General features: G+C 41.8%; 3 protein-coding genes across 4 annotated transcripts in view; all 3 read left to right on the forward strand.

Annotated features, from left to right (window-relative positions):
• sema4bb (sema domain, immunoglobulin domain (Ig), transmembrane domain (TM) and short cytoplasmic domain, (semaphorin) 4Bb) overlaps positions 1-11,021 on the forward strand; it is a 54,348-nt gene extending 43,327 nt beyond the window's left edge. For both annotated transcript variants that reach the window (XM_047580270.1, XM_047580269.1), the window contains exons 9-15: positions 1,905-2,086; positions 2,666-2,816; positions 3,313-3,523; positions 3,637-3,752; positions 4,619-4,776; positions 5,408-5,499; positions 6,190-11,021. In XM_047580270.1, coding sequence (XP_047436226.1) covers positions 1,905-2,086; positions 2,666-2,816; positions 3,313-3,523; positions 3,637-3,752; positions 4,619-4,776; positions 5,408-5,499; positions 6,190-6,962 — 1,683 coding nt within the window. In that variant the 3' untranslated portion in view covers positions 6,963-11,021. The remainder of the gene's footprint in view (positions 1-1,904; positions 2,087-2,665; positions 2,817-3,312; positions 3,524-3,636; positions 3,753-4,618; positions 4,777-5,407; positions 5,500-6,189) is intronic.
• Positions 11,022-11,942: 921 nt separating this feature from the next.
• Positions 11,943-13,901, forward strand: LOC125005630. Its single transcript, XM_047581087.1, has 2 exons — positions 11,943-13,349; positions 13,698-13,901. Exons 1-2 carry the CDS (start codon positions 12,179-12,181, stop codon positions 13,895-13,897), a joined length of 1,371 nt encoding a protein of 456 aa, XP_047437043.1. The 5' UTR covers positions 11,943-12,178; the 3' UTR covers positions 13,898-13,901.
• On the forward strand, positions 13,893-15,028 carry LOC125005631 (serine/threonine-protein kinase pim-2-like). The gene is made up of 4 exons (XM_047581088.1): positions 13,893-13,934; positions 14,023-14,437; positions 14,567-14,740; positions 14,882-15,028. Exons 2-4 carry the CDS (start codon positions 14,068-14,070, stop codon positions 14,974-14,976), a joined length of 639 nt encoding a protein of 212 aa, XP_047437044.1. The 5' UTR covers positions 13,893-13,934; positions 14,023-14,067; the 3' UTR covers positions 14,977-15,028.
• The last annotated feature ends 4,953 nt before the right edge of the window (positions 15,029-19,981 follow it).

Here is a 19,981-nt window from a genome sequence, read left to right on the forward strand (position 1 = left end):
TTCTCCCCCCTCCCTCCTTCCCATCTGTCCTCCTCCCTTCGTCCACTCCCTCTTTCTTTTGTTTATTCAGGTGTGCACAGTGAAGGACTGTGGAAAGCAGGCAGATTATGAACACTGTGTGGCACCATTTGCCTCAGCCGACACCCCCCCCCCATCCTCCTTAATCCTCAGGTTGATAAAGAATCCCAAATGTGATAAACTACACAAGAGCTGACAAGTGCAGCCCACAGAAAGAAGCGTGTGTATTCATGGCGGGCAGCTATAGGGGGGAAGTGGTCGATGCGATCCCGGGTAAAGGCTGTGCAGCGGAGCACAGCAGCAGCCGCCGTGGACAGCTGAGAGAGCAGGAATGTGGTCTCCTCATTATGCGCGCAGGCTACTACCGCAGCCTAGTAATTGGCTCCTGGGCCCTGCTACAGTCCCACAAGGGTTCACCTCGCTGTTGAGCAAAATGATTGTTTGCGTGTGATGCCACACAGAGGAGGACGAAGCGGAGGTAGTCGCAGTTTGGCGCTTTTATCTCCTCGAAGGCGGTTGGCTCCTTGTGCTGTTGGAGTTGTTCTGGGTTTCGAGGCCGCGCCGATGGGAGAGTTTGGATCCGAGGCAGGAAGGCTGTCTCGAGATTGGGCGAGGCCACTTGTTTTGGTCCCGCTCTTCCTCCTCCTCTTCCTCCTCCTCCTCCTCCTCCTCCTCCTGCGTTTTCTAGCTCGGGAGGAGTTTCTTTTTGGTGTGTGTGTTTACAAGCTCTTTGATAATTGCCAGTCCTAGCAAAGCCGTCTGATAACTGTTTATGTGAATACCTCGCGACAGCTTGAAAGAAGAGTGAATGCCTCCTCTGTGTGTTGGAGCAGAAGTAAGGCGTGAACCGCTGATCTCGGCCTCAAAGCTATAATTAATATCTAACCATTGTTTGTTTTCCTTTTTCACCATCTCCTCTCCTTCAAAGAGCGGCCGAGGTTTTTGCTCTGTGGCTCATTTTTAATGTGGAGAGGGTGTTTTTTCCGCCAGATTTTATTGCTTAAATATCCTTTGTGATTCCGTATAAATTCACATCACACATATGCAGCGCCCACAGTAAAAGATTTCAGCACATGGAAACATGAGGACTTCGAAAGTCCTGGTTGTGATTACTGTGTTTGACCAGCTCATTTCCATGCGTTCAGGCCGCGTATGGTCATAATTTATATATTAATCTTAGTTGAGACTTGAACCCTCAGGCGTAGGAGGCGTCAGGTGTTGCGCAATTAAAACACATTTAGACATTTTGAAATGTTTAAGGCAAAAGTTCTGTGTGAATAACCGTAAATGAATGCAATCTGATATGTTCCTACACTAATTTTTAGGATGTAAGATATTTAAGATATCGACTGTTTTCATTTTGAAGGCTGTGATTTATAGAACTGTTGCACTGACGCACGCTTCTTTTATTTTGACCAACCCATTTTAGTCAGCGTGCCAGTAGTAGATATCAGTTTAAAAGCACCTCAGACCGATCACACAGTTGAATCACCACCTTTCCACTGCTGCTCCAACATAAACTGAACATTATAGCAGCCATGAAGTTAAGTACTTAATGCTTTGTTGTCAGGGTGGGGCCCTGAGAGGCCTAGCCTTCTCATCACCTGTTTCCAGAGGTGACTCAGAGGCCGCAACATCCAGCCGTAGCCATAAGCTCTCCAGCTGAGGACAGATTTTTAGTCATAGTTAAGACAAACTTCCTGCTCCGGCTACTGCTCACCTGCCACAGCCTCGCCTCCTTGTGAGAGACACTCCTTTGTTGTGACTTCAACGTTTTCCCACTCTGCTCCTTCACTGTCATCGACCGTGCAGTTTCACAGAGTTATTAATGGAGCATAACGTCTGTCCTATTAAACACTTTTGTAACATACTGGATGTCTTCCCAGGGTGATAAGGGAGGCGAGCGGGTGCTGCAGAAGAAGTGGACCACCTTCTTGAAAGCTCAACTGCTGTGTTCCCTCCCCGACGACGGCTTCCCCTTCAACATCATCCAGGACATGTTTGTCCTGAAGCCCATGGGAGACAGCTGGGAGAGCACCGTGTTCTACGGAGTGTTCACTTCTCAGTGGTGAGACGCAAATCCAGACAATAGTTTAGACTGCGTGTGTGTCAGCAGCGGCATAAATCACATTGTGTGTGTGCGTGTGTGATTTACGTCGCTGTTACAGCTGATGTTTAAAAACACAAACACATGAATCTACACAGCTCACACACTCCACCTAGAGACTGTTCTTATTTAATATCTGCGCTCACTCTTGGCGAGTTGCCTTTTTTTAAATTTTTTTTTTACTTGGCTCCTCTGAATTTAGAGCAGCTGTAACGAGCTTAAACACTAACATGAGCTCATGCCACCCCAGTGTCTAATTAATGTAGCAACAAAATAAAGGTTTTAATATGAAAATCATTCAAGCGCCCGCTCTGCGACTCCGTCAAGAAGCGGCTGCTCCGGTTTCCTGGATAACATGGGCACAAATGAAGAGAATGAGCGTAATACATGGTAACGTTCTCTAAGAAAGGATTTTGCTAAAGCTTTCCGTTGCACAGGTTACAGCAGCGGGTCGAAGATCATTTTTGCAAGTATTTAAGTATCAAGTGGATGTAGAAGGAACATTTATTGAGGAAAATGGAAATCTCTGTCTGCTTTCAGGTACAAAGGTGCATCGGGCAGCTCAGCGGTGTGTGCCTTCACCATGGCCCAGGTGGAAAGAGCCTTCAGTGGGCGATATCGAGAGGTCAACAGGGAGACCCAGCAGTGGTACACCTACAACCACCCTGTCCCGGAACCACGGCCCGGGGCGGTGAGTTGAGAGCAACAATATCCTGTGACAGACTAATACAATTCAGTGCAACAACGCGACTTCTTTCGGCCCAGTCTGTGCATCTTTACTAAAGGAGCATCATTGAGAGGAATGCAAATTCTCAAAATGCATCAAAGAGGAAATGTTGTTTTTTTTGTACTATCTCAAATACCGGCTTTGTTGTCACGTGTACAGAAGCTTACCTGTAGATTTATTCTGGGCCTGTTCAACAAGTGAGCATGACTTAAATCAGATATTCTCTATTTATTTTCTTTGCCTGTTCAAAGACAGTGCATGAAATTGCTGATGTGCTCACAATGCAAGTAGAATCACTACAGATTTAAAACTTTCTGTATTCGCCAACAAAGTAGTTTCACGCTACCCGTTGTCTGTGTTTCTAGAGCTCAGGATCATAGTCTGTATTTGGTCTATATTTAATGTGTTCTACCTGATGAAGCAGGGGTTCATTTTTTATTTCTAACTTACTTTCCACCAGTGCGTGACCAACCACGCCAGGCAAATGGGCATCCAGTCGTCCTTGCACATGCCCGATAAGGTGCTCAACTTTGTCAAGGACCATTTCCTGATGGACAGCGTGATCCGCAGCTCCCCCCTGCTGCTCAAACGCAGCGTGCGCTACACGCAGATCGCCGTGCACAAGATCCAGGGCATGGAGAGGGCTTACGACGTGCTCTTCATCGGAACAGGTGCCACTTACTGCACAGCAACAGCAAATCATTTTTACAGCGCAAATAACATAAGAGTCTGCTGCTTTGCGGGGCAATGTAACTCACTGCCACTCGTTCTCTGTGTCTGCCAGATGATGGAAAGCTCCATAAGGCCATCAATGCCAATGATAAGATGCACATCATAGAGGAGATGATTCTGTTTAAGGAGCCTCAGCCCGTGCAGCACATCGAGCTCGATCCTCAGAGGGTAAATCACTCAACTCTTATCATCACATTGTTAATGATATTTAATACAAAAACAAATTAAAAGGTGCTTGTTGCGGTTTAATATTCCTCTAATGTTTATTGCCGTACTGTTTTACATCAGCTTCTATTTAATGTGTTGTCATTCACTTTAAACAAATAAAAATGTGGAAGAGCCAGCTTCGCCACAGCACAAACCGGCTGTCTTTCTGCAGAGGCCATTCCTCTGAGTTTCCCTCCAAGTTACAGCTCCGTGTGGAACAGAGTTTACGATCCTCGCTGGCTTTTTACCCGGGGCTAAATTTCATTACCTTTTCTCTCTTTATTACATAATGGCCTCTCCCCAGGCCAAAGCAGCCGAACTGCAATCTTATCAGAGATTACGTAATTCTAATAAAGTCTGAGATGGTTCTCTGAGTTTATTCTTAGCTCCAAATAGGGACATGAAAGACTAAGACAGGATCCACATGATGGATACTGGCAGATATGCTGTTCTAAAAATAGGCTGTATATTTGGGAACAGGGTTTTACTCTGTGCATCCGTGTGGTGGAAATGAGTTACACACTTGTAGATATGAAAGAGAGTGTTCAAAAAAAAAAAAAGAAAAGCATAAAAAAATTAAATACTTTGTTGCCAACACACAAATTGTGCATGAATCTTCAAACACATGTTCGCGTTACTCTACGGGCATCACGAAAGAAAACAGCTGGCCAGAGCGCTCTTGCTGTACTCTTCTGTTTATCTTAAGTAATTGTTCTAGCATGGTTTCCCTTTTTGAAATCTGAAATCTGTAACCAAAAGCAGATGGCCCGCTCTGCCCTGCGGTCACCTTGTGCATCGCGCTCACACGTGTTTTTTCTTCTCTGCAGGGTTTGTTGTTTGTGTCTTCGTACTCGGGCCTGGTGGAGGTTCCTGTGGCCAACTGCTCCAACTACCTGAGCTGTGGGGAGTGTGTGTTATCCAGGGACCCCTACTGCGCCTGGACCGGGCGTCTGTGTCAGGACGTCAGGATGGCGCCACCTGACAGGTGAGAGACGCTGACGTGTACCTCAGTGGTTTGAAATACTGCGTTTAAACTTTTTGACTTGGCTCATGGTCAGTTTGGCTGTATTTCCTCATGAATTAAGTAACTGAACAAACAGAATTTGTGTAGCACTAGATGAAAACACTAGGACGGGGAATACAGGGGATTATCCATCCAAACTGTTGTTAAACCATACTATAGCATTGAGTAATTAAAAGCCATATTGGCAAGATTCATCATGTGGCCTAACTTGGAAATGAGACCCACAAAAGCTTTGTGGCGTTAAATTGGTTAGTCTTCATTGACACTGTTCAGAATAGCTTATCCCCTTACAAAAAATCTGCATGGACAATCAAATGTTGGCCGTGATGGACAAAAGAGTAGCACAAAAAGACTGTCTGTACAGAAACAAAGGGGAAACTATGCAAGGTTATGAATTCATGTGTTTAGGCTGTGTAATTTTGTTGTGGTCATGTGCTTGTTTTCAAAGTAGATTGGTCTCTTAGTCATACTGATGAAGAGGCACTCATAGGTTTTAAATGAAAGACTGCAGAGCATCCATATAAGGTGCCTCTCATTACAGCTGCTAACCTTCACCCTGTTGTTCTCTTGGGTCTGGTATGTTCTGTCTCAGCCACTGGCAGCAGGACGTGGAGGAGGCTGACACATCAGCGATTTGTAACAGGACCTCTCCCATCCCCAGATCTACCAGACCAGCAGCTTCTCGTGAGTGTGTTCTTTCCGTGTGGTGGTCTCTAATTTGAGTGCTGTTTGTGGCCTCACGCTCGCCACGCACAGCGTGCACTTAGAAGCAGAAGAAACATGTTGTTAAATCCAATAACAAAGCCAGGTAACAAGTCGGTAAACAGGTTACTCACACTCATATTGTGTTACGCAAGGTGTTTTCGTTTAAAAAAAGGAATTAGATGCAGTGACATGACAAGCATATTTACAAGCGCTGCACTTAATTACTCTTGAACGAAATCGTCGTTTACACATATTCTTGTTTGCTTTCAAGCCAAGAATTACATGAGATGAGAATCCTGATTTAATATTTCTCCATTAAATAGTAAATTGCAGCTTGAAGACAGTTTGCTTGGCATTGACATAAAAACAACTTCTATGTCCACAAAAAACAAAAAGTACATAAGTTTAATTTTATTTTTTCTTCCATAACTTTGTGAGATCTATGTGGTTTTTGTTTAGCTATGCCACCTATTTTGCCCTGTTTACAGTGTTTATGCTAAGCTAAGCTAAGCTAAGCTAACCTCTCCTGGCTGATGTTCGTATGAAAGAGATAGACATAGTGTGAGATTTGGAACTTCTCCCAAGTTAGACTCAGCCCTGGTGCAGTAAAATGTTCCTCCAAATGAATCTTTCAGGGTTTTGAAGCAACATTCTTCTTATGTTTTACAGGAGGCTCCCATTGCCAGCTCATCATAATCCCAGCCAACACATTCAGAGTCCTGCCTTGTAAGCGGCGGTCCAACCTGGCAAAGAGGAGGTGGCGTTACAGTGACAGCGCCAGCCAGTTCCTCTACGCCACCCCGGAGGGAAACCTGGTAGTGGTGGCTCAGTCCGACAGGATGGAGACCTACGAGTGCTGGTCAGAAGAAGAGGGCTTCCGCCAGCTGTTGGCCAACTACTGCGTGAAGGCAGAGCCCCGCCAAGAGAGCACGACTCTGATTGGTCACTCACGCACGCCCCACATTACGCGGGAGGAGACCATCATCCTGCCCGGCGAGTCCCGTTCTGAGCAGGTCCACACCAAGACGTACTGGAACGAACTGATTGTGGTGTGCGCTCTGCTGGCCTTCTCCCTCGTCGTGTTCTCCTTGTTCGTCATCTACAGGAACCGCGACCATATGAAATCCATGCTGAAGCAGGGCGAGTGCCCCAACATGCAGCAGAAGAAGCCGAGGATAGTGGGGAAGCCCACCGAGAGCTTACCCCTCAATGGTAACACCATCCCTGTTTCCACTTCAGATCACAAGGGCTACCAGACGTTAAATGACAACTACATCTGCAGCACACCCACACACGAGTCATCACCAGACAACAGCAAGAGCTTCTCAGAGTCGTCCGACAAGCGGCCGCTCAACTTAAAGGAGAGCCATGTGGAGTACTCCCCAACCTGTCCTCGGCCCAGAGTGAGACTAGGCTCAGAGATCAAAGACTCTATAGTTTGAGAGCGCTGCATTCGCTAAACAGTGACAACCTGCATCTCCATGAGGGATACAGGCCACCATGCAAAGGAGAGGAGACCCTGACATCCTCCTACATCACAGCACATCTTTTATTTTAGTCATCCTAGTCCTGTGATCAGTGCGGAGGTCATTTTGCTAAACCATTTCCACTCCGAAGCCAGCGGTTGGTCCGGTTAACTGTGTAAGTCAGCGAGCAAAAGCAGCACAACACTCTGGTTTTAACCAGGATCACGAATCATGGCGGCTGCTAAGGACAATTATAACACAGTCTTTATTTGAGTCATCCTCATGGCCACTAACACCAAATGTGCGTGAGCACAGGGCTGTGCAAAAGAATAAAAATGAATCAATAATCACAAAACTCTGCTCCAGTATCGATATTTCTCCCAGCAGATGTCCATCACATCATATCATTACCGCAGATAATCTGTGCTGATATTTTACCCAGCCCTCATAGAATAAACTTGCACATTACCTGCAGAAGGTGGCTGCCACATTGCAGCTATTATGCACTCGCCACAGTTACATGGTGACCAAGAGTTCAGGTTTAGGTGAATATAATACATGTAATACATATCCCTTATGATCCACACATCCTGGGAGAAAGTCAGAAGCACATTTGTCCCCTTCTTGTGAATAAAATTCATGGCTGCATGAGGATAAATGTGATGAAAGAAGAGGTAGAGCAGGAGAATGGTTGGAAACATAGGAGCCACAATGAAAAGGACTGCAACATGATGAAAAACGATCAAAAGGCGTAATTATTAATTATGCTTCACGGCCTAAATAATGACTTTTACCTCCTGAATGTATGTTCTCGGAAGAAGGTCTGTTTCACTCACACAGAATCGCACCCTGGACAATTTGCGAGCATTTCTGCCCACCTGAGAAAGACTTCAGTATCGACCTACAGGAGTGGGCTAACAAAATGGACTGAGACGCATAAGCCTGTTTTTCTGAGGTGAAGTGGTTGGGGGGAGGGTGAGGGGAGACCTGACTTTACAAATGCAGAAAGGCAAGGCAACAGAAGAGGGGACATCCACATCTCCACCATGTTCAGGGCAGCACCGAGATCATCATGTGCGCTGTGCCAAATAACAAAGATAACTTGATTGTCTGATCTAAATGCAATAGTGCCATTCTGTCATGACCACTCCCATCTCATGCTTTGTGTTAGCATTGATCACTGTCAAAGAGCACATGGTGATGGACCCAGGGTTGGGTTTCACAAAACGTATTGTGGCACTAATAATAACAAAATGTGAAGTGCAAAGTTGGGAACTTCTCTAAGACTGTTAGCTCAAAGCAGACGTTACACACTGCGTTGAGCAAAATAACTGACCTTTGTGTACAATTTGTACTGGGGCCAAAGGACATGGCTTGGAGATGACTTGCCATGTGTTTGTCAGGTGAGGAAATATTCCAGTTTGTTACTGCTTCTTACTGAGGCGTACAGGTAAAACTGCTTGGAGACAATTGAGGGTGACGGGCGCTGACAGTACAAACCTTTTGGTTAGTGCTGATGAAAGAGTCACAGAGCACCTAATAACTAATGTCGCTGTAGGAGGGGAGATGTTTAAGATATTTAGTGGTCTCCCACCCAGACTGCAGCTGCACAGTGTAGTGAGGCAGATACACAGAGCCCCCAACACCAGGTTACATCTTACATACTCACCAGTCAGAGGTCAAGGTCACGTTAATGTGAAAGCACAAGTAATCAGGGTGTTGAATACTTACATGTTTGCACATTTCAGTAAAACGCATGTTCTAAGAAATGCAACTACTGAGACAGAATGTGTAGCTGCTAAGGAAAACAATTTTCGGAAATCAGTCATCACAGGGACCAGTGCAGCCATCGCGAACACTCTTGCGCCCGCATCGCTTCGACTTTTGAGACTTATCAAGCAGAATTTTCCAAAGACGCAGAAAGCCGATAGTGTTGAACTGAACGACAAACATAGGGACAACATGGCACCATATGTCTTAGAGTACATCACCAGTTCACTGTATTGATTGACTAAGCCTACAGTATAATATATTCCAGTATCGTACAGATCAACATTTTGCTATTTCGAACACTGAGCAGATGATGAAATGCTATGTAACTGCTACAAGGTGACAAAGTAACTGCACAGCATACCGCGCAACAGTGGTCAGTGTTTCCTTTTTCAGTTTTGTTGTGTATATAGAGTACCTGTGCTTAATATTGTGTGTTTTTAAGGGACCTTGTGCAAGATGTGTTGTAGATATAGTCTTGAAACTAGAGTGAACACTGCTGATGTTATTATTTTTTCCCATAGTGCTTTACTGCCTACTTCAGCATCCATTTCATTGTGCTGTTAATTCAGCACCTGGACTGGTTTTCATCAAGCACGTCAAAGCAGGTGAAATATCACTTTTTATTTTTGTGCTATACCAATTTTAAGTGATAGTTTGACATCGAAAGAAATGGGCTTCTATGACCTGTAAGTCTGACAACACTTTCATGTCAGCATGATGAATATGAAGCTATGACACACAGCTGCTTAGCTTAGCTTAGCTTAGCTTAGCTTAGCTTAGCAAAGTGAAACTGCTTGTCTAGCCTTGTCCAAATGTAATTTGCACAGAAACTCCCCTTGAGGTAGCTTATCAACCAAATAATTGAGAAATGTTCATCCTTCAAATTGAACCGTTGAGCTTATGGTTACAACATGGTTAGTCGCGTACACAAAGTGCTTAGCGCTCAAGTGGTAACCTCAAGTTGGGAGAACACCCACTACTAGACAACTTGGCAAATAGAAGCCGCTCCGGCTAACAAACCAGACCTTTGGGAATATCAACCTCAGACATATTATAATATTTCCACACACACAATGAATGCTTGCTTTTATGAAGTTATTGTTACCTGTGGAATAAATCATCTTTTTTTGGTCTTATTCCCCTAACCTAAGCAACATATTGATAACCAATGTAAGTCAAATTCTTAGTGAAGAGCATTGTTCCTCACACTACCTGTTTTTTTTTTTTTTTTTGTTTATTTATTTTTTTTTTTTTAACCAAAAAACGTTTCATTGAACCTGCTTTGAGGTGCTTGGTGGGTAAACTTACAACATAAAATGCCTTTAGATATCAAGTTATTCTGCCTTTAGCCGTGTGCCACATTGTACACCACCCAGCAATGAGCATACCAACAGAAACGTGGTGAATGACGCGATTGTAGTCCTTGCTGGGCACGCTTAACTCCACATCACTACACGGGTCCATAGTAGATCTACAGAGTCACCCAAGTTACCATTAACTTTGCCTGCAAACAATACTGGGAGCTGCTCAAAATTGTGTACCATTCTGCAGTCTTTGCTAATGTAAAAAGTGAAACTGAACTCATGGAAAACTCAAAGTCAATATTTAACAATAATATTACTTCTTAAAGATGTAAAGAAAAGCTGATGTTACAGTTTGGCCTTACCAATTAATAATCACTAAAAGTATTAATACTATCATGGCATGACAAGCTTTTTTTATTTATGAGAAGCAAACCATAGTGGCATGGTAAAAGTCCTTTTGAGCAGCTACTCTGTAATGCAACATACTGTAATGGATATGAATGTAGCCAACTATATATTTGTAGAACATCTACAGCAGTCTATTTTCCTAAAATGGCTTAAGTAGGCAATCCATTGCAACATCTCTTCGGGATTCAGTTTAAATTGTCATAACAAAGACACAGCACAGTAGTAAGTAATGGATCATCTGTGCTGCATGATGTAGTACTGCAGTGAGACGCGAGTACAGGCCCAAATCCTCTGTATCGACTCAAACATGAGACACAGCGACAGCTTTGCCTCGGCATACTCGACACCATAAGCTTAGTTGACTGAATAACTATTAGACAAATGTGGTCTTGCCTGCATGATTTCTTTTTTTAGTTGTTGTGTACAAATAACATTGTGAACTGTATTTTTTGTATCATTGAGATTGTGACTGTTGTTTTTATTATATTGTACATAAAAAGCACTTTATTTTAATTTTTTAAGATAAATGAATAAAATACATGTTTTGACACATGCATGTGTGATTCAGCTCTGTCCTGTCGGTTGTTTCTGAAATATATGTCCTGACCTGAATCACAGTGAGATGCTGTGATCACGCATTCTTCAGTGTGGCCGTCATAGAGCAGAAAAGAGTGGAACAAAATTCCACCCGAACTACGTTAGAGACTGATGTCCAGTTATCAGAAGTGTTTCATTGCACCTTTATACTACTAATATCATATTAAAATCATTTTGTGTTCCTCAACTTGCCTTTTCGTTCCTATTCGTTGTTAAATGTAATCTAAAGTAGCTACAGTATGAGTTGCACATAAAAATCAAATATATTAAAACGGGGTTGAATTCTTCTCTATTTTATTCTTTATATCCAATGACCTGAGCCATGCGCAAGCACGGTAGTTAAGGACACGTAGGATTTATCATCACCGATTACCTATCAGTGTGCATAGGACCGATGTCCGCACGTTTGATAATTCCGAATTTACTTGCATTCTAAGTTTCAGCAAAATTTAGAACATTTAGAAAATTCTATGCACGGTTTGATAAATGAGGCCCCAGGAATCACCTCTAGGTCTCCTCTTCAGTCTTAACAGACATTCTCGGGTCAGTTAATCACAAAAGGAGATCACGAAGCTAATCGAGCACCTGTAGGATGTGCTGGAGAAATACACGGAGGCTCCACTTTGCAATTTGCAGTACTTAAAGGATCTACTGTTGAACGGAGCCCATGTCTCGATAATGTTTTGTTCTTTCTGTGTGTTTTTATCTTTTCTCAATAATCTTAGTACGTCAGACAGACCAACTAAAACATCTGTCCTCAGGTGACCTTTTGCTGCCCTTGTCCAGGATCTCAGCAGCCCTTGTTGCTAGGCAACATCAAAGGCAAGAATAACAATCCAAATGTTCTTTCATCTCTTGTTGTCATCTATGGAATGTGACATCATCGCATTAGTTAAACAGCCACACAGACTCAGACAGATACTTAGACAAACGAATTATCGAATTATCGGCATAGGCTAGTCAGTTAGTTTCAAAACAGCTAAACAAATTTAGATACACGTTTTTTAACTGGTTGTCGACAATATTTTCTCGCGTAATTTCAAGTCACTTACACAAACGTAGATAAACAAATATTCGCTCGTTTAAATTTTTTAAAATTTAATTTGATCGATGGCTTCTAAATCCTCAGAGGAGATGAAGTCTCAGGGCTTTGAGAAACATGAAAGTGGGTGTGACTCCCTGCAGGATAATGCTAAAAAACGGACTAACAAGAGGAAAGCCAGTCTGGATCAGGAGTCTGGCAAGAAAAGAAAGAGGGGTGATAGTGATAGTAAGAGTTGTAATCCCTGCAGCACAACCTTAGAGGGTGCGAGTGTGAAAGGGAGAAAGCTAAAAACCAATGCTAATGAAGATAACCCACGAAAAAAGATAAGGGGAGATAGTATGTGTGGTAATTCATATAGCGACCCTTTAGAGGGTACTAGTGTAAAGGGAAGAAAACAGAAAGCTAAAGTTAATGTTGAATTAGGAAAAATTTGTGCTGATGGTAAGAGCGTTATTGAGAGCTATCCCTGTAGCATAAAGTTAGAGGGTGTTAGTGTAGGGGGAAGAAAGCGAAAAGCTCAGTCTGATGTAGGTAGCCCTGCAAAAAAGTTGAGAACAATTAGTGGTAGTAAGCGTGGTTATCCGTGTAGTGTAGCCGTAGAGGACCCTAGTATGAAAGGGAGAAAACGAAAAAGTGAGGCTGATGAAGATAGCCAGCGAAAAAGGATTAGGGGTGATAGTAAGAGTGGTGATCATTGCAGCGTCACAGGGGGTGCTAGTTTGAAGGAAAGAAATCAGAAAGCTAAAGTCGATGTAGATAGCCCACAAGAAAAGATTAGGTGTGACAGTAGGCGTTTTAATTCATGTAGTGACCCTTTAGAGGGTACTAGCATGAAGGTAATAAATCGGATAGCTAAAGTTGATGTTGATGGCCCAAGAAAAAAAATTAATAATGATACTGAGAGTTATTCCTGTAGTGGAAAGTTAGAGGGTGTTAGTGTAGGGGGTAGAAAGCGAAAAGCTGAGTCTGATGTAGACAACCCTCCAAAAAAGGTGAGATCTGACAGTGTATCTAGCAGTGGAGAGTTTGTCAGTGTGACTAGCATCAAGATCAGTGACGCAGACGCACCCCAAAGGACAGTTGAGGGCCTCAACACTATGGTGTTTAGTAGCACTCCTTTTTTCTCTGTCGGAGACATACCCCCAGAGTTGTGGCGCTCTGATCACGGCAGCAACTCTTCATCTTCTGATGAGGAGGGAATATACGATGGATCCTTCTCTGTGAAAACCAGCCATGGTAAGTTGATCAGTTAGCTTCAACAAATAGTCCCACATTTCTAGGCATATTCTTCTTTACCATATCATGATGTACCATAAATATGAAGCTAATTTGGCACAGATACTAGAAACTGGAGACAGTCACCTGTGTCTCTCGGACGTTAACAACATCCACATGTGGTTATCATTTATCAGTGTGTTAATCAGTGCACTGGTGTGTGGATTTAGTTTCATTTAGACAAAGCTATATGTAAACTTTAATGTTCAAAGTGATATTGGGAAGGCTCAGGGGTTTGATATGGTATTGTATAATCTAAATGTATCCCAAACTTGACACTAATATGTCCCTGTCTGTGTTTCTATGCAGTTGAATTTCAAGATAAATATGAAAAGCTGGGCAAGCTTGGACAAGGTGGTTTTGGATCCGTTTATGAAGGCTACAGAAAGACAGATGAGCTACCAGTAAGTCTCCTTACTCTGACATTCTCTCTCTCCTCCACACACATACAAGTTTCACAGCTTTTATATGTAACATGCTTGTGTTTCTGTCTTGCAGGTTGCGATTAAATTTATTCCCAAACATTTGGTCAAGTACAGTCAGATAGTAAGTGAATACATTCAAAATACATTTGTTCACATTTACAGGTTGTTATGCAGCTTTTCATATTTTTTGTCTGCATTGTTTCCTTCAGGTTAAGAATGGAAAGACGCACAACGTCATCCGGGAAGTGTACTTCATGATTAAAGCAGCAGGTGGACCAGCAGATATCCCATCTGGGAGATCTGCAGCTACCTCCCTTCTTGACTGTTTTGATCTGGAGGACCACCTTATCCTGGTTATGGAAAGACCACGCAACTGCAAGACTCTCTTGGATTACCGCCGTGACAAAGAAGACCACCTGGCGGAAGATGAGGCCAAGGTCATCATGGAGCAGATGATAGATGCGGCCATTGACATGCACTCGAAGGGAGTTTTTCACAGAGACATCAAACTTACCAACATCCTTGTTGAAGTTGATCCTCCTGGATCTGAGGTCCCACGGGTCCGGGTGATTGATTTTGGATGTAGCTGCCAAGAGGAGCTGGAACCTTACGATAGATTCAGTGGTATGATGTTTTGCTCTTTGTGTTAAATCAGTTTCTTTAAAAACTACAGATTTCATCTTAAAGCTTTAGGCTTTAACACTCCCTTCTATGTTACTGACTTACCTTTCTCCCTTTGTCTTTGTACTGTAGGAACCTTATGTATAGCTCCCCCAGAGTGGTTCACGGAAGGACAGTATATGGCCAGACCCACAACAGTGTGGCACCTGGGAGTACTGCTATACAATCTGCTGGATCACCCAGGTTCATTTAAAACATCCACATATATTGCCAAGAAGATGACACTCAACTCCACACTATCAACAAGTAAGATATAAGACATACACAGACTTTACATACAAGACAGAGAAGATGCTGAGGCATCATGTCTACATAGCAGGACACTTCAATGACACGTTTTTATCTGAATACATTAACAATTCTCTGCTTCCTCTTTGTTCTTTCCAGGATGCAAGGATTTTTTAAGGCAATGTCTGACGCCATATCCACACGACCGCATCACCTTGGAGGAGCTGAAGCACCATCCCTGGATCAGAGAATAAGCGGAAGACTGTGTGGTAGGACCACTGTGGGAAGCATGACAACACCCCCCCACCCCCACACCACACCCCACCCACACACACACACCCCCCCCCCCCCCCCCCCCACCACCACACACACACACACCCAGTCATCTGTGGAGAGGAGATCTCTCTTAGAATTGCCTCTCCCAAGGTTTCTTCCTTTTACCGTAAAATTTCTAGGGAGTTTTTCCTTGTCTTCTAAGAGAGCTTAGGTTGGGTTAGGAGTTGCAAAGCATCTTCCAAATAATCTTAAAGTAATTTAATGTGCCATTTAATTTAGATAGACTTAATTTAGTTTAATTTAATTCAATTCAGATTTAATTTAGTTTAATTTAATTCAGATTGACTTTAGTTACATTTAATTCACTTTAATTCAATTCAGATTTAAATTGATTAATTCAGTTTAATTTAGCTAGTTTTAATTTAGTTAATTTTAATTCAATTCAGAATTAGTTTAATGTAATTCCATTTAATTCAGTTCAAGTGATTTCAATTCACTTTAATTTATTTATATCCAGTTCCATATAATTGTATTCAATTCAGATTTAATTCCATTTAATTTAATTCATTCCAGTTGTTTTCAAATAATTTAATTTAATGAAGTATGTGTAATTAAATTCACTTCAATTCACTTTAATCTAGTTTGATTCTTTGATTCAATTCCATTTATTTTAATTCTGTTCTGTTTAATGTCTTGTCTTGCCAGGTCATTGTTTTTACTGGAGCTTTTGTTATTTTACTTGATTGTTCAATACTTTTTTTATTCTTACCTTAGATTACATTTTTCCTCAGGGTTCTGTAAATGTAATGTCATTCTCACAATTAAATATTAAAAAAAATATTTAAAAAAAACTTTAGACCTATTAGTGATAGTAAGAGTGGTTAGCATGTGGTTAGCAAAGCCTTAGAGGATGCTAGTGTGAAAGGAAGAAGTAAGATAGTAAGGGGTGATAGTAAGAGTGGATCATTACAGCACCACATCAGAGGGTGCTAGTGTGACGGAAAGAAATCAGAAAGCTAAAGTCAATGTAGATAGTCCACAAAAAAAGATTAGGGATGACAGTAAGCGTTTCAATTCATGTAGTGACCCTTCACAGGGTACTAGCATGAAGGGAATAAATCAGATAGCTAAAGTCGGTGTAGTTAGCCCACAAAAAAAGGTTAGGGATGATAGTAAGCATGGTAATTCATGTTGTGACCCTTTAGAGGGTACTAGCGAGAAGGGAAGAAATCAGAAAGGTAAAGTCAATGTAGATAGCACACAAAAAAAGATTAGGGATGATAGTAAGCGTGGTAATTCATGTAGCGACCCTTTTAGAGTAAGAGTAAGCAAACCTTGAAAAGATAAATTCAGTACAACCTAATTGTATTAAGTTGTTGCATATAATAATCGTAAATAAATAGATTTTTAATATTTATTGTCTTTAGTTAAATGCAAATGTTGCCGAACTTTTTCTCCTTGGTGGTTGACGGCCTAGCAACAGCTGACGTCATTAGCTACAGTAACTAAGGGGGCGGGGCCCCAAGCCCAGCGGCGGGAAGCTGAACAAAGGAAACCGTTGGAAATTGGAGCTACGCAGTAACAGCAACATCACCGCACTTACTGTAAGTTTTAAATGTTAATATTTGTATTTTGTCAATATACCAACAGTAAGTTATAATTAGGTGCGTGTCGAAAAAAAGAGCAAAAATGTCGGGTCTGTGTATTTTATATGCTTTACCCTCTCCCAGAAGGAAAAGTTGTGCTAGCATGGTTTGTGCCTGTTAAGTTCTGTGTTTCATTTATGTTGTAAAGAGATAAAAATAAAAAATCTAACCTAATCTTTACCATCCAGTTTAAATTCAAGTGCTGCTACTTTTCTTTATGGTAAAGAATCACTTTAGAAATAATGATAATAAATGAAATGGTTATTAATATGCAAAAAATGGAAGTATTAATAATAAGAGGTCTCTGATTCAAGCAGAGCAGACTGCATCGCCTCACCAACCACCTCTTTCTCTCTCTCCCTCTAATATAAAATAACTTAATGTCTTTTTTCTCAGACACTGCTTAGGCAGGTTATTGAAATGTGTCAACTCCAAATCATGCTTTTATTTTTTCAGTTCATTTCAAGTTTCCAGTTCACATACCATTCTCCTAATTGATATTTTTGGCGCTGTGCAGATCATATTTTAATTAACTTTGAACTTGTGAGCAGAAAAAAATAAATAGTGAGTCCAAAATTTCAATTCAAGATTTGTCTTATGTTTAAAGCTTATACACTAAGAAATGAGAAATCTAAAGTCGATGTAGATAACTCACAAAAAAAGATTAGGGATGATAGTAAGCGCGGTAATTAATGTAGCGAACCCTTAGAGGGTATTAGCGTGAGGGGAAAAAATTAGAAAGCTAAAGTCGATGTAGGTAGCTCAAAAAAAAAATTGTGCTGATACTGAAAGCGATTGTTCCTGTAGTGGTAAGCTAGTGGGTGTTAGTGTAGGGGGCAGAAAGCAGTAATACCAAAAACAGTGCATCCAGCAGTGGAGAGTAGGGATGAAGCGATCCGATATTTGTATCGGTACCGATATTGAAGACAATTCTAGATCGGGTATCGGTGATAATGAGCTGATCCATATCGGCTGATCTACTTAGTCTAATTATATGCTGTGCGCTTTGAGTGACGTCATACGCAAGCACCACGCCGTGCGGAAGTCCACAGTTTTCAAAATGGAGCGAACAACACCATCGGCTATCTGGAGCCATTACACATTACCTCGGCCAACAAACTCCACAGCTACATGTAATAAATGTTTAATTCCCATTTGCACTACACTATATCAAGAGCTGATAACTATTTATTTTGGAAGTGTACCAACCAAGCTAGTGAAGCTATTGTTTTTTTTCCTAAATTTCAGCTTCTTTTATTAAAAATATAATATTTATTTCGTTTTACATTGGGTTTTGAATCCCTAATTGCGCTGACTGAACTAGTTACACTTGTTATATTTTTATGGTTAAGACTGTTTTACTGGTGAACAAATATAATTTAATAAAAAAATAAGTAATTCAGTACATTTATATCTGTTTATTTGTTTTTTTTTTATAGGAAATTGGAAAGAAATGTTTAGGTCTGATGTCGCCTTGCACAAAAGAATGATCCCAGTCTTTTCTATGCAATGAAACTTACCATTTGTTACCATAATTTTCGCGCCGTTTTTCTGTATCGGATCGGTATCGGCTGATACTAAACCTCAGATATCGGTATCGGTGGTGAAAAGGGCGGATCGGTGCATCCCTAGTGGAGAGTTTGTTGTGTGACAAAAATCAAGATTAGCAGTGACGCAGATGCACCCCAAAGGATAATGGAAGGCCTCAACACTATGATGTTGAGTCTTTTTTTCTCTGTCAGAGACATACTCCCAGGGTTGTGGCGCTCTGATCACGGCAGCAACTCTTCATCTTCTAATAAGGAGGGAATATACGACGGATCCTTCACTGTGAAAACCAGCCACAGTAAGTTGATCAGTTAGCTTCAACGAATAGTCCCACATTTCTAGGCATATTCTTCTTTACCATATCATGATGTACCATAAATATGAAGCTACAACCAGAAGCTGATAAGCTTAATTTTACACAAATAAAATAGCTAAAATTCCTTAAAATTATTGGATTTTTGTAGTTTTGTAAAGTGTTTAAGTGATATATGCAGAAAATATCAGAAAAGGACCTGAATGCGGACCTGAATCATCTGGGAGACCTGCAGTTATCTCCCTTCTTGACTGTTTTGATCTGGAGGACCACCTCATCCTGGTTATGGAAAGACCACGCCACTCCAAGACTCTCTTTGATTACCACAGAAACAAAGGAGACTACCTGACAAAAGATGAGGCCAAGCCACTGAAGCTGTAAAGTTAGATTAGTTATATCTTTCTCATATGGTGACGCTCGTTATATATGGTCACATTGTATGGTGGCAAACATTTTCACTGTCTTCTAACGCAGGTCATAATGGAGCACATGATAGATGCGGCCAGTTTTTCACAGAGACATCAAGCTAAGCAACATCCTCGTTGATTTTGATCCTCCTGGATCTGAAGTCCCACAGGGTCCGGGTGATTGATTTTGGATGTAACTGCTTAGAGGAGATGGAACTTGATGATAGTTACAGTGGTAAGATATGTTCTGCTCCTTTTGTTAAATCATCTCATCTCATCTCATCTTCTACCACCGCTTAATCCTCACTAGGGTCGTGGGGGTGCTGGAGCCTAGACCAGCTGCCATTAGGTGAAAGGCGGAGTACACCCTGGACAAGTCGCCAGCCTATCACAGAACCATTCGTATTCACACCTAAGGTCAATTTAGAGTCGCCAATCAGCCTAACGATCATGTCTTTAGAGGTGGGAGGAAACTGGAGTACCTGGAGAAAACCCATGCAGACACAGGGAGAACATGCATGAGGCCCGAGCTGGACTCGAATCCAGACCTTCTCGCTGGGAGTGCATCAGTTTCTTTGAAAAACTTTGAAAAAAGCCATGCTTTAACAGCCCTTCTATCTTACTGATCTGCCTGTCTCCCTTTGTGTTTGTACTGTGGGAACCTTATGTATAGCTCCCCCAGAGTGGTTCATGGAAGGACGGTATATGGCCAGTACTGCTATACAATCTGCTGGATCACCCAGGTTCATTTAAAACGTCCACATATCTTGCCAAGAAGATGACACTCAACTCCACACTATCAAAAGGTAAGATATAAGACATACACAGACTTTACATACAAGACAGAGAAGATGCTGAGGCATCATGTACATAACATAACATATTGTGTTCAGTTCATTTTAGATGGAAGACATTTGCTTAAGTTAGTTAATACCTACAGGATATGGTAAATACAATTCATTAATTACAGGAGCCTTTGTCGCTCACCTTAAATCTACAAAAGATGTTTTTTACATCACTACACTCAACATGAGTGTCAACAGTGCTCAGTGAGAATATTTTCTGCCAC

Source organism: Mugil cephalus, chromosome 3, assembly GCF_022458985.1.
Source record: "Mugil cephalus isolate CIBA_MC_2020 chromosome 3, CIBA_Mcephalus_1.1, whole genome shotgun sequence".
NCBI lineage: Eukaryota > Metazoa > Chordata > Actinopteri > Mugiliformes > Mugilidae > Mugil > Mugil cephalus.